Source organism: Globicephala melas, chromosome 2 (assembly GCF_963455315.2).
Source record: "Globicephala melas chromosome 2, mGloMel1.2, whole genome shotgun sequence".
Lineage (NCBI taxonomy): Eukaryota > Metazoa > Chordata > Mammalia > Artiodactyla > Delphinidae > Globicephala > Globicephala melas.
In genome coordinates, this window is record NC_083315.2 from 141607048 (window position 1) to 141624603 (window position 17556).

A 17556-nucleotide genomic window follows, 5' to 3' on the forward strand; every position below is an offset into this window, starting at 1 on the left:
AAATACATTTACAGTACTGTACTATCTTTATTGATACTGGAAGTTTATGTCTTCTGTTTACAAGACGAATTGTCTGTCAGTACCTACATCTATATTGTCTTATATGATACAAAACACTGAAGATATTATATGTATTACTAATGTTAGAAAGCAAAAATGAAAAGATAACATGAAAAAAATGCATTTATGTGCAGCTATAACAATACATGCATTATACCTGTAACAACAATGATTGCTTTAAAGGAGGTAGTGTAATCAATATGATTGCTTCATGGTAGCCTAGCCTATACACTAATAAATGAATTGTTTTAAAATTTTTATGGCATACAGTTTTACAATCATATTCATAATACAGTATTGGAAACATTGTTAAATTTAAAAAAAACACTTAACCTATGATGATCGGCTGATATGCAGTTTCTCCAGTTATGAGGAAGGCATACTGTATGGTAATGTAATTTTTTGAAAGCAAAGTTTTAAAACAGTAAGAAAACTAACACATTATTAATTTTATATTAAATTATAGAATTTAATGCCTTTATGCCTATGTAAGGATAGACTGGTATCTACATATATTTTATACATTTATGATATACCTAACTTTTTCTTAATTTTTTCGATATTTCTAGACTATGCAGTTCATCTGTGAGTTTTTTTAAATTGTCTCAAATCTCAAAAAATTTTTCCGATATTTATTGAAAAAATTTGCGTATAACTGGACTCGCACAGTTCAGACGGTGTTGTTCAAGGGTCAACTGTAGGTTGAATTTAAAGTCATTTCCTGGGCTTGTCTTCCTTACGTGGTCTCCACTGGGGAGGCCAAGAAAAAAAGTTTTACAAAGGAAGCTTAATTTTAGTTGACTGTTGGAATAGAGTGACTTATACTGTGACTCTGACTGCATTATCATAAAAAATTAGTGTACTATTTTTGGTCTTTGGTCTTCTAGTTATAAAGTGGTTATTCCACTTTCTTGACAGATATTGGGATAAATATAAATAACTGATTGCTAAGACTTAGTAGTGATGTAACTTGGTAAAAACATTCACTTTTATGTTTTCTAATTTATTAAAATATACAGAGATCAGCTTTCATTCCCAGTGGTAAAGTGATGGCTTGATTACTATGACATGAAAGCATAAACCATGTCAATTTATATATTTCAAAGAATTTTCCCCTCTAAATTACACCTAATGTAGTTTTTTACCTGCTTGGGGCTATATACTGATTGTCATGGAATGTAGTGCTATTTGTCTGTGTGTGTGTGTATCTTTAATTTAATGTAACGCCATGCAGAGCATATTGAATTTCCTTTATTCCTTCAACAGGCATTTGCTGATAGACTGGTTATTTATCCCACTGTACTACATCTCCAGAAACAATACTGCTATTTAAAGTTGAGACTTTCAACAAGTTTTGTGATCACTCCTATTTGATGGGTAGGAAAAAGCAAATGACCATGTTTGGTTATGATGAAACCTATGAAATGTGAAAAATAATGGGTGTGATGAGAGTAACGGAAAAGAGGCCTATAAAACTGAGAAAATAACTTAAATAAACTTCAGCTTAGCCCTGTAACACCATTATAAGGAAAGACATCTCCTGTGTTTCCATGATCAACTCACACAATTTCATGAGTGGTAACTTTTCTCACAGCAACTATAAAATAATACCATAGGCTACATAATAGCCCATAGGGGCCTCAGTTTCATAATCTGAAAAAAACTTGAACCTCTGTTCAGTGTGTAAGACTGTAAGTTAGTTTCTTAAAGGAGGCAGTAAGTTGTAGATATGGTTTTTCCAACTAAAATTACTCTTTTTCATGAAAGAAATGTTTTGAATCTTAGGTGGGAATAATATAAAAACAGATAAAGCATCACATATTAGACTCTTGTCCTATTTTAAAAGGGTAAACATGGAAATAGTCAAGCTGTGAAGTGTCCTGTGCATGGATAATGTTGACACATTGAACAAATGCCTGAAATGCTTCACAGATGACCCTGTTATCCCAAAGCATTGTATAAAGCTATTCCACTATTAGTTGGGTGAATATTCTAAACTGTGGCTATGATTTTGAATTTTTATTTGCATATTATTAATAGTTTTGTTTTACTCAAAGGGGCTATTATCAGGTATTCTCTGTTAACCGTATGTAGTTCTGATAATTCTCTATGATAGTAAATAAGACTTTAATTATTTTTCCAGTGGGCTTCCATTGCTTTGCTCCTAAATGGTTTATCATCTAGTTAAGAACCAGGAATAGAAGAGAACTGAGACTATGTCATGTACTCCTAGATAAATCACAGTTGTTGTGGGCTGGTTTCATCATCTGTTAAATGAGTCCTCACTGATCAATCCCTTTCTTCAGGGTGCTATAAGGCACTGAGTATTGGGTCATTTTTCTGACTGGCTGTCAGTCCCACATATTACTGTCACCCTCATACCCAATTGATCTTTCCTCTTAGTTGTGGAATTATTAGTAGGTACTCTTCAGACACAAGCTAAAAGTTCTGAAGCAACTCTCTGAGGCATTCTAGCATAAATAGCAATGTCTTAGTCTGTTTGGCCTACTATGACAAAAAAGTATCATAGACTGCGTGGCTTGTAAACAACAGAAATTTACTTCTCACAGTTCTGGAAGGTGAGAAGTTCAAGATCAAGGTGCTGGCAGATTTGGTGTCTGATGAGTGCCCTCTTTCTGCTCCATAGACAGTGCCTTCTCACTGTGCCCTCGTACAGAAGAAGGGGCTAGAGAGCTCTGTGGGGTCTGTTTTACAAGAGCACTAATCTCATTCATAAGGCTCCACCCTCATGACTTAAGCACTTCCCACACGCCCCACATCTGAATACCATCACACCGGGCATTAAGTTTCAATGGATGCGTTTGGGGGAGACACAGATGTTCAGTCTGTAGCAAGCAGCCACCACATATACTACTTTGTTTGTATTATCACTAATCCTTTTTTAAAAACTGTGTGGAAGGTTTTATAATACTTATTTTAAAGTGAAGAAACTATGTCTCAGAGATGTCAAAATAACTTTCCTAGGACACAAAGCTGGTAAGAGTTGGATCCCAAACTGAGAGATAGATCTGTCTGGCTCTCAAAGCTTTTTTTCCTCTGATTCAAAATCTTTCTGATTTTGCATACTTACAATGAACAGAGTCCACATTTTTGTACTCCAGACCTCTTACTTTGATATTTGTTGGTGCATAACATTTTGATTGTCGTACATATAACATACAAAATATGTGTTAATTCTGTTTATGTTATCGATAAGGTTTCCAGTCAACAGTAGGCTATTAGTAGTTAAGTTTTTGGGGATTCAAGAGTGATATGCAGATTTTCAACTCTGTAGGGGGTTCAGCACCCCTAACCCCTGAGTTGTTCAAGGGACAGCTGTATACTTTCTGATAAATAGAAATAAATTTCTAACTTTATACTTTTCACAAGCAAATAACACATACTTATAAGCATTCCCAGAACAGAAGAGTTAATATAAAGTGCAGAGAAGGGCTAAAGCTGGAGTTATTACTAGTTAAGGATTATTCCCAGAAATTCTCTAGCACAAAATTGGATTTGTGGAAGGTAAAATTTCTCAATATTATCTCATCTAAAATTCTTGAAAATTTTTGCCACTTTTTCATTCAGTTATCTATTCAAAGATATATACTGAACGTTTTCTATGTGATCAGCACTGTTCTAAATGCTGGTTTGGGAGCAAGGAGGGGAGTTTGAAAACTACCCTGCTGCCATGGAGCTTAAATTCTAGTAGGGGGAGAAAGATAATAAAATAAAGAAGTAAATGATATATATTAGAAGATGATAATTGCTTGGAGAAAAATACTGCAGGGAAAGAGGAGAAGGAAAAGCAAGGGATGTGATGGTGACTGGGTGTTGAATTTTTAAGTGAGATAGTCTGGATAGCCTTTTGGGGAAGGTGACATATGAGCAAAATTTTGAAGGACATTTGGGTGAGCCATGTGGATGGGTATCTGGGAAACCAGCATTCCAGGGGAAGGAGGAGCAAATGCAAAGGTCCTAAAGTAGGAACATGGCTGACATGTTCAGAGGTTAGTAACAAGACTATGTGGCTGAAATAGAGTAAACAAGGAGGACAGTAGTAGAAGATGAGATCAAAGAGGTAAGGGAGGAGGAGGAGGAGCTTCAAGCTGGAGGAGTAAGACACGGAGATAATCTTCCTCCTCACAAATACATCAGAAATACATCTACACGTGGAACAGCTCCTACAGAACACCTACTAAACGCTGGCAGAAGACCTCAGACCTCCTAAAAGGCAAGAAATTCCCCACGTACCTGGGTAGGGCAAAAAGAAAAATTCCCCACGTACCTGGGTAGGACGAAAGGATAGGGACGGGACCTGCACCAGTGGGAGGGAGCTGTGAAGGAGGAAAGGTTTCCACACACTAGGAAGCCCCTTCGCGGGCGGAGACTGCAGGTGGCGGGGGGGGGGTGCTTCCGAGCTGCGGAGGAGAGCGCAGCAACAGGAGTGCGGCGCACAGAGGATCGGTGCCGACCGGCACTCACCAGCCTGAGAGGCTTGTCTGCTCACCCACTGGGGCGGGCGGGGGCTGGGAGCTGAGGCTCAGGCTTCGATCAGATCGCAGGGAGAGGACTGGGGTAGGCAGCGTGAACACAGCCTGAAGGGGTTAGTGCACCACGGCTAGCCAGGAGGGAGTCCAGGAAAAAGTCTGGACCTGCCGAAGAGGCAAGAGACTTTTTCTTCCCTCTTTGTTTCCTGGTGCGTGAAGAGAGGGGATTAAGAGCGCCACTTAAAGGAGCTCCAGAAACAGGCGCAAGCAGCGGCTATCAGCATGGACCCCAGAGACGGGCATGAAACGCTAAAGCTGCTGCTGCCACCACCAAGAATCCTGTGTGGAAGCACAGTTCACTGTCCACACCTCCCCTCCTGGGAGCCTGTGCAGCCCGCCACTGCCAGGGTCCCGTGATCCAGGGACAACTTCCCCGGGAAAATGCACGGCGTGCCTCAGGCTGGTGCAACGTCGTGCCAGCCTCTGCCGCCTCAGGCTTGGCCCGCATTCCGTACCCCTCCCTCCCTCCGGCCTGAGTGAGCCAGAGCCCCCGAATCAGCGGCTCCTTTAACCCTGTCCTGTCTGAGCGAAGAAAAGACACCCTCAGGCGACCTACACGCAGAGGCGGATCCAAATCCAAAGCTGAACCCCGGGAGCTGTGCGAACAAAAAAGAGAAAGGGAAATCTCTTCCAGCAGCCTCAGGAGCAGCGGATTAAATCTCCACAATCACCTTGATGTACCCTGCATCTGTGGAATACATGAATAGACAACGAATCATCCCAAATTGAGGGACTTTGGGAGCAACGATATAAATATATTTTTTTTTCCCTTTTTCTCTTTTTGTGAGTGTGTATGTGTATGCTTCTGTGTGTGATTTTCTCTCTATAGCTTTGCTTTTACCATTTGTCCTAGGGTTCTGTCGTTTTTTTTTTTTCTTTTAGTATAGGTTTTAGCGCTTGTTATCATTGGTGGATTTGCTTTTTTGGTTTGGTTTCTCTCTTCTTTCTTTCCTTTTTTAAAATAATTTATTTAAAAAATTTTTTAATTTTTTACTTTAATAACTTTTTAATTTTATTGTATTTTATCTTCTTCTCTTTCTTTCTTTTTTTTCTCCCTTTTATTCTGAGTCGTGTGGATGACAGGCTCTTGGTGCTCCCGCCAGGCGTCAGGGCTGTGCCTGTGAGGTGGGAGAGCCAAGTTCAGGACATTGGTCCACATGAGACCTCCCAGGTCCACATAATATCAAACGGCGAAAGCTCTCTCAGAGATCTCCATCTCAACGCCAAGACCGAGCTCCACTCAACGACCAGCAGGCTCCAGTGCTGCACACTCTGTGCCACACGACTAGCAGGACAGGAACACAGCCCCACCCATTAGCAGAGAGGCTGCTAAAATCATAATAAGGCCACAGACACCCCAAAACACACAACCAGATGTGGACCTGCCCACCAGAAAGACAAGATCCAGCCTCATCCACCAGAACACAGGCACTAGTCCCCTCCACCAGGAAACATATACAACTCACTGAACCAACCTTAGCCACTGCGGACACCAAAAACAACGGAAACTATGAACCTGCAGCCTGTGAAAAGGAGACCCCAAACACAGTAAGTTAAGCAAAATGAGAAACACACAGCAGATGAAGGCACAAGGTAAAAGCCAACCCGGCCTAACAAATGAAGAGGAAATAAGCAGTCTACCTGAAAAAGAATTCAGAATAATGATAGTAAAGATGATCCACAATCTTGGAAATAGAATGGAGAAAATACAAGAAACGTTTAACAAGGACCTAGAAGAGCTAAAGAGCAAACAAACAGTGATGAACAACACAATATATGAAATTAAAAATTCTCTAGAAGGGATCAATAGCAGAATAACTGAGGGAGAATAACGGATAAGTGATCTGGAAGACAAAATAGTGGAAATAACTACTGCAGAGCAGAATAAAAATAAATGAAAAGAATTGAGGACAGTCTCAGAGACCTCTGGGACAACATTAAATGCACCAACATACAAACCATAGGGGTCCCAGAAGAAGAAAAAAGAAAGGGACTCAGAAAATATTTGTAGAGATTATAGTTGAAAACTTCCTTAATATTGCAAAGGAAATAGGTAATCAAGTCCAGGAAGCACAGAGAGTCCCATACAGGATAAATTCAAAGAGAAACATGCCAAGACACATATTAATCAAACTATCAAAAATTAAATACAAAGAAAAAATATTAAAAGCAGCAAGGGAAAAACAACAAATAACATACAAGGGAATCCCCATAAGGTTAACAGCTGATCTTTCAGCAGAAACTCTGCAAACCAGAAGGGACTGGCAGGACATATTTAAAGTGATTAAGAGGCAAAACCTACAACCAAGATTACTCTACCCAACAAGGATGTCATTCACATTCGACAGAGAAATTATTAAAACCTTTACAGACAAGCAAAAGTTAAGAGAATTCAGCACCACAAAACCAGCTTTACAACAAATGGTAAAGGAACTTCTCTATGCAGGAAACACAAGAGAAGGAAAAGACCTACAATAACAAACCCAAGACAATTAAGAAAATGGTAACAGGAACATACATATCCATAATTACCTTAAATGTAAATGGATTAAATGCTCCAACCAAAAGACATAGACTGGCTGAATGGATACAAAACAAGACCCGTATTATATGCTGTCTACAAGAGACCCACTTCAGACCTAGGGACACATACAGACTGAAAGTAAGGGGATGGAGAAAGATATTACATGCAAATGGAAATCAAAAGAAAGGGGAGTATAATTCTCATATCAGACAAAATAAACTTTAAAACAAATACTATTACAAGAGACAAAGAAGGACTCTACATAATGATCAAGGGTACAATCCAAGAAGAAGATATAACAATTGTAAACATTTATGCACCCATCATAGGAGCACCTCAATACATAAGGCAAATACTAACAGCCGTAAAAGGGGAAATTGACATTAACACAATCATCGTAGCAGACTTTAACACCCTACTTTCACCAATGGACAGACCATCCAAAATGAAAATAAATAAGGAAACACAAGCTTTAAATGACACATTAAACAAGATGGACTTAATTGATATTTATAGGACATTCCATCCTAAAACAGCACAATACACTTTCTTCTCAAGTGCTCATGGAATCTTCTCCGGGATAGATCATATCTTGGGTCACAAATCAAGCCTTGGTAAATTTAAGAAAATTGAAATTGTATCAAGTATCTTTTCAGACCATAATGCTATGAGACTAGATATCAATTGCAGGAAAAAATCTGTAACAAAATACAAACATATGGAGGCTAAACAATACACTACTTAATAACGAAGAAATCAAAGAGGAAATCAAAAAATACCTAGAAACAAATGACAATGAAAACACAATGACCCAAAACCTATGGGATGCAGCAAAAGCAGTTCTAAGAGTGAAGTTTAGAGCAATACAATCCTACATTAAGAAACAAGAAACATCTCAAATAAACCACCTAACCTTATACCTAAAGCAATTAGAGAAAGAAGAACAAAAAAAACCCAAAGTTAGCAGAAGGAAAGAAAGCATGAAAATCAGATGAGAAATAAATGAAAAAGAAATGAAAGGAAGGATAGCAAAGAACAATAAAACTGAAAGCTGATTCTTTGTGAAGATAAACAAAATTGATGAACCATTAGCCAGACTCATCAAGAAAAAAAGGGGGAAGACTCAAATCAATAGAATTAGAAATGAAAAAGGAGAAGTAACTACTGACTCTGCAGAAGTACAAAGGATCATGAGGGATTACTACAAGCAACTCTATGCCAATAAACTGGACAACCTGGAAGAAATGGACAAATTCTTAGAAATGCGCAACCTTCCGAGACTGAACCAGGAAGAACTAGAAAATATGAACAGACCAATCACAAGCACTGAAATTGAAACTGTGATTAAAAATCCTCCAACAAGGAAAAGCCCAGGACCAGATGGCTTCACAGGTGAATTCTATCAAACATTTAGAAAAGAGCTAACACCTATCCATCTCAAACTCTTCCAGAATAAAGCAGAGAGAGGAACACTCCCAAACTCATTCTGTGAGGTCACCATCACCGTGATACCAAAACCAGACAAAGATGTGACAAAGAAAGAAAACTACAGGCCAATATCACTGATGAACATAGATGCAAAAATCCTCAACAAACTACTAGCAAACAGAATCCAACAGCACATTAACAGGATCACACACCATGATCAAGTGGGGTTTATCCCAGGAATGCAAGGATTCTTCAATATACGCAAATCAATCAATGGGATACAACATATTAAGAAATTGAAGGAGATAAACCATATGATCATCTTAGTAGATGCAGAGAAAGCTTTTGACGAAATTCAACACCCATTTATGATAAAAACCCTCCAGAAAGTAGGCACAGAAGGAACTTACCTAAACATAATAAAGGCCATATATGAGAAACCCACAGCCAACGTCATCCTCAATGGTGAAAAACTGAAACCATTTCCACTAAGATCAGGAACAAGACAAGGTTGCTCACTCTCACCACTATTACTCAACATAGTTTTGGAAGTTTTAACCACAGCAATCAGAGGAGAAAAAGAAATAAAGGGAATCCAAATTGGCAAAGAAGAAGTAAAGCTGTCACTGTTTGCAGTTGACATGATACTATACATAGAGAATCCTAGAGATGCTACCAGAAAACTACTAGAGCTCATTAGTGAATTTGGTAAAGTAGCAGGATACAAAATCAATGCACAGAAATCTCTTGCATTCCTATACACTAATGATGAAAAATCTGAAAGTGAAATTAAGGAGACACTCCCATTTACCATTGCAACAAAAAGAATAAAATATCTAGTAATAAACCTACCTAAGGAGACAAAAGACCTGTATGCAGAAAATTATAGGACACTGATTAAAGAAATTAAAGATGATACAAATAGATGGAGAGTTATACCATGTTCTTGGATTGGAAGAATCAACATTGTGAAAATGACTCTACCACCCAAAGCAATCTACAGATTCAATGCAATCCCTATCAAACTACCACTGGCATTTTTCACAGAACTAGAACAAAAAAATTACACAATTTGGATGGAAACACAAAAGACCCCGAATAGCCAAAGCAATCTTGAGAAAGAAAACAGAGCTGGAGGAATCAGGCTCCCTGACTTCAGACTATACTACAAAGCTACAGTAATCAAGACAGTATGGTACTGGCACAAAAACAGAAATATAGATCAATGGAACAAAATAGAAAGCCCAGAGATAAACCCACGCACATATGGTCACCTTATCTTTGATAAAGGAGGCAAGAATATACAGTGGAGAAAGGACAGCCTCTTCAATAAGTGGTGCTGGGAAAACTGGACAGCTACATGTAAAAGAATGAAATTAGAACACTCCCTAATACCATACACAAAGATAAACTCAAAATGGATTAAAGACCTAAATGTAAGGCCAGACACTATTAAACTCTTAGAGGAAAACATAAGCAGAACACTCTATGACATAAATCACAGCAATATCCTTTTTGACCCACCTCCTAGAGAAATGGAAATAAAAACAAATGAAGCAACTGACAAAGGATTAATCTCCAATATTTACAAGCAGCTCATGCAGCTCAATATCAAAAAAACAAACAACCCAATCCAAAAATGGGCAGAAGACCTAAAAAGACATTTCTCCAAAGAAGATATACAGGTTGCCAACAAACACATGAAAGAATGCTCAACATCACTAATCATTAGAGAAATGCAAACCAAAACTACAGTGAGATATCATCTCACACCGGTCAGAATGGCATCATCAAAAAATCTACAAACAATAAATGCTGGAGAGGGTGTGGAGAAAAGGAAATCCTCTTGCACTGTTGGTGGGAATGTAATTGATACAGCCACTATGGAGAACAGTATGGAGGTTCCTTAAACAACTAAAAATGGAACTACCATATGACCCAGCAATCCCACTACTGGGCATATACCCTGAGAAAACCAGAGTTCAAAAAGAGTCATGTACCACAATGTTCATTGCAGCTCTATTTACAATAGCCAGGACATGGAAGCAACCTAAGTGTCCATCAACAGATGAATGGATAAAGAAGATGTGGCACATATATACAATGGAATATTACTCAGTCATAAAAAGAAACGAAATTGAGGTATTTGTAGTGAGGTGGATGGACCTAGAGTCTGTCATACAGAGGGAAGTAAGTCAAAGAGAAAAACAAATGCCATATGCTAACACATATATATGGAATCTAATAGAGAAAAAAAAAAAAGGTCATGAAGAACCTAAGGGCAAGATGGGAATAACGATGCAGACCTACTAGAGAATGGACTTGAGGTTATGGGGATGGGGAAGGGTAAGCTGGGACAAAGTGAGAGAGTGGCATGGCCATATATACACTACGAAATGTGAAGTAGATAGCTAGTGGGAAGCAGCTGCATGGCACAGGGAGATCAGCTCGGTGCTTTGTGACCACCTAGAGGGGTGGGATAGGGAGGGCGGGAGGTAGGGAGATACAAGAGGGAAGAGATATGGGGATATATGTGTATGTATAACTGATTCACTTTGTTATAAAGCAGAAACTAACACACCATTGTAAAGCAATTATAGTCCAATAAAGATGTTTTAAAAAATAAATGAATGAATGAATGAATGAATAAATAAATAAAAAGAGGTAAGGGAGGCCATATTGTCTGGGGCCTTGTAGGTCAAATTAGTAACTTTGGGTTTGACTGATTGAGATGAAGAGTCAGTTCAATAAGAGCAAAGGAGTAACATCATTTGACTGATATTTTGACAGGATCTGGCTGCTACATTGAGGATAGACTGTAGACGTTGGCAAGGGTGGAAGCAGGGAGACCTGTTCAGAGGTTACTGTAACAATTCAGGTGAGAAAAGTGGTGGCTCAGTTGGTAGCAATGCCAGTGGTGATACTTGTTCAGAGCTTGGCGAAATGTTTGCTGATGGGTTGGTAGGGAGCGTCAGAGAAAGAGAGGAGTCTTGCTTTTTACTTTTCTTTGTTGGTAAATGCAAGTCATAGCTTTTGTTTAATGTAATATAAATGAAACCATCTCCACCAGCAGTCAGTATACTGGGTATTTTAGTTTACTTTGCAGGAAATTGAGCATGTTGTAATTGAAACTACTACGCAGGATGGGAAAGTATCTTAACAATCATTTTATTAATTTAGAGGAAGAATTGTCAGATTATAGCCTCAGGACCAAATCTGGCTCATAGCCTGGTTTTGTGAATAAAGTTTTATTGGAAGACACGCACATTTTTTTTTTTTTTTTACATCTTGTCTATGGCAGCTTTCCTGCTACAAAAGCAACAGAGGCCCACAAAGCGTAGAATATTTACTGTCTGGCCCTTTATTGAAAAAAGTTTGCTGACCCTTGGTTTCGACCGTTGTGTAAGAGTTGTGCCAAAATTTTCCTCTGATCTTTTTCCAAGTATGAAGAAGAAATTTAAGAGGGGACAGGAGGTGACAGTAGAGAGAACAAAAAGGTAATATTCAAATGCTGTCACCAATGTATTTCTCTCCCTTATGTTAGTCTACCTATTTCTTTGCTATGGGTATCCAATTTCCCCTGATCTCTGATGTGCTCTGTGTTGGGATATAAGTGCACTAATTGGCCTGGGGCGGGGGGGCGGGTCTGGGGAGTATGTTCTTCTCAACAGTAAAGATTTACTATAGGAATGAATCTCGGCTGCTAGAGACTACACTGTTGAATTTCACAGTCTTGATAGAAAATAAAAAATGAGTACCAGCATCAGTGTGAGCATCAATCTTTATGAAGAATTTGACTCTCTTCTTATGACTTTGTGTAATCCTGTGATGAAATACAAATAAGTTAGACCCACAATGTTGTTTGCTTTTTATAGGTCTATAATGACGGATTTATACTACCTCAGTCAAACAGATGGAGCAGGTGATTGGCGGGAAAAAGAGGCCAAAGATCTGACAGAGCTGGTCCAGCGGAGAATAACGTATCTTCAGGTAAGAAGGTTAGGTTAAGAAATTAACTTGAGTGAAAAAAAGGAGAATCATAATAAAACTAAAAGTAAGAGTTGCTGTTGGTTTTTAGTCTTCCTAGCCCTCACTTTTTGAAAGTATTTGTCACTCATTTTACCTATTTATTCAAAAAGACTGTATGTTACTCCTTGAGTGGAATACAAAGATAGCTAAAAGAAGGTCCCTGCCCTAAAGGGGGCTACTTCTGACACACGGACATACAAAAACTACAGTGCAAAATAGGAAGTGCTGCATTTATGTGAGAGATTAGATGAAATGCTCATTGGAGGAACCTGTCAGGGATAGCTATGTGGAAAAGGTATTATTTGAACTGAGCTGTAAAGGATAATTAGGTAGGATTTACACACCCAGAAATGGAGAAGAGCATACTAGCTGGAGCATATGATGTAAGTAATGGTCCATACCTGGGAAAGAACAGTACAGGAACCCAATGAGAAATAGAATATTTTAGTTTGTCTGGAGTTTTGGTTGTGTGAAAAGGAGGGTTGGAAAAGGTAGGTTTGGGAGCCAGATTGCAGAGGTCCTTGGGTACAGGTTAAGCTTTATAGTGCATAAGCAGTAAATGGTTGCTGAACGATTTTATTTATTGTATAAACATCATTATAACAACAAATGGGAAATATAAATCAAGGGTAAACTCCAAGTCCCAGGCCCTTTAAAATACATTCTCTTCATTTTTTGTGTGTGTTCTCTTCTAGCTCTTATTAATATGCTTACCCAGTGTTACATATTTGTAAGGATAGTATTGATTTACTTTTAAATTTTGTTTTTTGCTTAATATGCCATAAGCTTTTTTCTATTTTGGAATCACAACCTGCTTTTGAAAGATTTTTATACATAAGAGTGGCATGATGAGAGTGCTGCTTTAGTGATATTAATCTGAAAAGTAGTATTTTGTTTGAACTGGATTCATTGTAAGAGACTAGAAGCAAGGAGAGCGTTTAGGATACGAGGACCATACTGAAGCTGAGAAATACTGAGGTGTGTGGCAGTTTGCATTGGAAGTGAAGAGACAAATTTGAGAGAGTTTGGGAAGATCAAATTGATAGGCCTATCCAAGTAGCTGAAGGAGCTGGAATGAATGGGGTAATGTGTCATTAACTGAAAAGAAACTTCAATCAGGGGAAAACAATGTATTAGTAAATAGAATTTAATACTCCAAATGCTTGAAGTTGAAATGATCGTGCTCATCCTTTTCTAGTACTATTGATGGTATATATACTTTCTGTGTATAATCACTCTGTTTTCCTTTTAAGGTTAAGGTGCTTTATAAAAGCAAAATAATAGCCAGTGACTTTATTCTGTATATTTTAAGATGCACATTTTCCTATACTTAAATAGGAAAAAGCAGAAAATCAGGTGTTTCAAGAGTTCGTTAAAAACGAAACTGATCTTGGCATGATTTCTTGGTCTAATACCCCCATGGCCATTCATCAGAGGTGTCTGTAGAATGAGAAACACTTGCCTCCTGTAGGGAAGAGGTAATTATCTCCTATCAACTAGAACCTCATTCAATGAACTGTAAACAGCTGGTGGCTCAGAACTATCATCCTCATTTGAAATGGAAATAACTCTGGTTTCCTGAGTTTCTTCCATTTCCACATATTCATTAAATTTTCACACCACAAAAGTTATATTTAAACTATGATTTGGCCATAGTTTAGCACCACCCCCAACCCGCCAGTAACAAGTACCTGCCACTTGCTTTAGTTTCTTTTTTCCTCTTGGTTTTTGAGTGGCCAAGTGTTTTCACCAGTAGTGTGAATTTCATCTTCTATGTGCTGATTTCTGTGGTTCTGTTTTAGAGAATTTCACTTGTAAATCATGCTAATGATTTAAAACTATATTGGCTTTTTAAATCTTTCAGACTTACAGTAAAACATTGTTTCACATGGACCTTAACTTCAGTTTCAAATATTAATTAAGAAATGCTTACTTTCATGCTTTTCTTTTTTTATATTGGAAAAGAAAATGCAATTTTTAATATTAAAGGAGATGGGGAAAATCTCAATAGGAAAAGCCATATTTTAGAAAAATATTTTTCTTTAAATATTCAATGTATTTACAATCATTTTTTCCATTTTTGAGGTTAAGAACTGTATTTGTAACGTATGATTTTTCAGAGATTAAAGATGCCAGTCACTCTTCAACTTCTCTGGTTGGAGGTGAATAAGGGTCCTTTCACCCATTCCAACAAAATTAAAAATACGTATTTGTAAGGAATGCTTTCTGACTTGAATTTTTATTCCTTTAAAAAGAATGATTTGTCACTGGTTTAACTAATTGGATTAGAGAGTTTAATCAGAAGAGTTGAGCTATTTATACAGATTTTTTTAGAGTGATTACATTTTTCCATTGCATGTTTTATTGATATTCAAATCTACTGGTGTTTCCATACCTTTACTTTAAGTGAAATACTACTGTAAAAAGACTATTTAAGCAACTTAAATTCTGAAAGACTTCAACGGGGCTTAGAAAATAAATAGTATACTAGGAAATAAAGCTAAAAAGGGGGATAAAGGAGAAAATCTTTGACTTTTGGTACCTGTATTCAAAATAAAAATAAGCACTTCATGTAACTTATTGATGGAGATTTTAGAAGGCTCTCCTTATTTAGCCATCAGCCAGCTGTTATATAAAGATGGTAATAATTTGTATCTAAGTAGAAAATAATAGGGAAAAGATATAATAAAAGCAAATATTTTTAACATTTTTAATCTCTTTGGGAGATTTTAGTCATTTACATACCTTATTGTATTCTTGATAAATAATTCAGATAATTTTATAATTTCAATTGGTTTGTATAGTTGAAAACATTTTCAGTTTTACTAGATTTTTACTTATACTCATGAAACTTATTGTCACTTCTCATTATCACCCACAAGCATTTTTTAGAAACGCTGATTTGTTTAAGGTATAATGCAAGACCTAGTACAAAGAAAAAAGCCTAGATTAAACCCTTGTCGCCTGCTATATAAAAATTAATTAATTAATTAATTAAATTTTAAAAAAAGAAGCTTGATTTCCAGAAGTGGGGAGGAAAAAAATCCCTTGTCTTGATCCATAATAAGCGTCCTTTAAATCTAAGCCTCTCTTTCTGCGGTTATCCAGTCCTTTGAATTGAGCAAATATCATTATGTCTCATGAAAATCCTGCTTGATTTACAATCATATAGTACAGTTAAGTTTGGTCTCAATTTTAGATTTCCATTCATTTATTATCACATACCTTGGTTTTACTTGGGAGAAGCAATTTCACAAGATACTGGAAAATAAAAAGGAACTAGGGCAACTGGACTTCAGTGGGACAAAGTTCTGTGGTTGTCTTAAGATTATTTTCTCTTCAGAGTTGAAGGCCCTATGGCATGGTATAAAAAGACTAAAATGAGTAAAAGATTATAATAATCTTACTGAAGACAACCCCAGGTATACTATTAGGCTCAAGTAGAATGGACCAAGTAATTCTCTTAAGGTCTTAATCTTTTATATGTTTATTTGAAAAGTTCTTCAACCATAAAGTGAACATGAAATACTGTTAAGTCTAAATAGACCACAAAAAGGATACTTGTTCTTATATGAGAGCTGAACCAAGCAGGTCAAGTGGCACCTTGTTTGACCTCAGCTGAGAACTTGTGCTTCAGGAGGCTCCCAGTTTTCACTGTATTGCACATGTTCACAAGTGACCTGAAAGCACCTCAAGTATTGATTTTGAGGTTGCAAATAAATTTTAGCTAGTGGGCAATTTTGGAATCCACGGATAGTGAGGATCAACTATTTATAATGAAAAACATCCCAACAAATTATAGATTTTATGAAGTTGACAAATACCACAAACACAAAACTCCAGAAGAATAAAAATTTTTGTTAACTGCCTGACACTATAATATTGTTTCCCCACATTTCTGGGCTGCGTACTCTTTGATTACAATTTGTAATATTTTCTATAAGGTGAATTGACAGTGATTTTGTAATATTTTTTATAAAGAAAAAGGGAAGATTAAATCAGATTTTTCTCTAGCATGGTTGATCAAAAAAGTTTTTTTAATTATTAATATTTGTGATACATAACATTTGCAACTTCACATACAGACATACGTTGTGTTTATAGTACTGCTATAAGCTTGTGCCCTGCATACAAAGGAATTCATATAAATTCTGTTTCATGTGATTCTCATCAAAAAAAGTATGCGACATATAATTGTTTTATGCTGCATTTTAAATCGTATACGCTACATTTTTGAGGTTATTAATGAGAGAAGAAAACTTTTGTGTGGACTAGGCATCACTGAGAACTGACTCCACTTCTCTTATTACCTGATACTTCTCATCCTGGGCACCATGGGGCATGTTCACATCATAGTGCAACCTCTTGCCCTGTACCTATGTTTATGTCACAAAAATAACTGTGCACAAAAGCAACCGTGAACCACATACATGTGTCCCTCTAAATCTAAACTAAGTGAATCCCCAGCTTAATTTTCCCATAAGAGGACCCCAGAAATGTTGAAGGCCACTTCATTTCCACCCAATACCGACACCAACACTGGGGAAGTGAAGTGGAGGGGAGGGAGTTTCAAGTGGAAAGAGACATCTATTTTAACTCATTGTAGACAAATTTTGCAAATTTTGACCAGGTGAACACGCTACACAAGTCCCCCTCCTCCCAGGGCCTTTGAAGGGACCTGTGTAAATGAGCGTCCCTGAAGCATACTGTTACCGAGTCCAAGCTCGCTCTGCTCACTGCACGACAGACAAGTGAGCGAGAGACAAGGAATACGACTTTATTCGGAAAGCCAGAAGACCGAGAAGATGGCAGACTAGTGTCTCCGGAAAACTATCTTATTGGAGTCTGGTTGCCAGTTTCTTTTATAGAATCAGAGAGGTAGATGCGGTGAGGAAGTAAAGTAAAAGGGCCATTTGTGGGCTTCCCTGGTGGCGCAGTGGTTGAGAGTCCGCCTGCCAATGCAGG

General features: G+C 37.5%; 1 protein-coding gene across 10 annotated transcripts in view; it reads left to right on the forward strand.

Annotated features, from left to right (window-relative positions):
• FUT8 (fucosyltransferase 8) overlaps positions 1-17556 on the forward strand; it is a 324493-nt gene that overhangs the window by 226859 nt on the left and 80078 nt on the right. For all 10 annotated transcript variants that reach the window (XM_030855266.2, XM_060294921.1, XM_030855259.2 and 7 more), the window contains one exon: positions 12438-12552. In XM_030855266.2, the coding sequence (XP_030711126.1) occupies positions 12438-12552 (115 nt within the window). The remainder of the gene's footprint in view (positions 1-12437; positions 12553-17556) is intronic.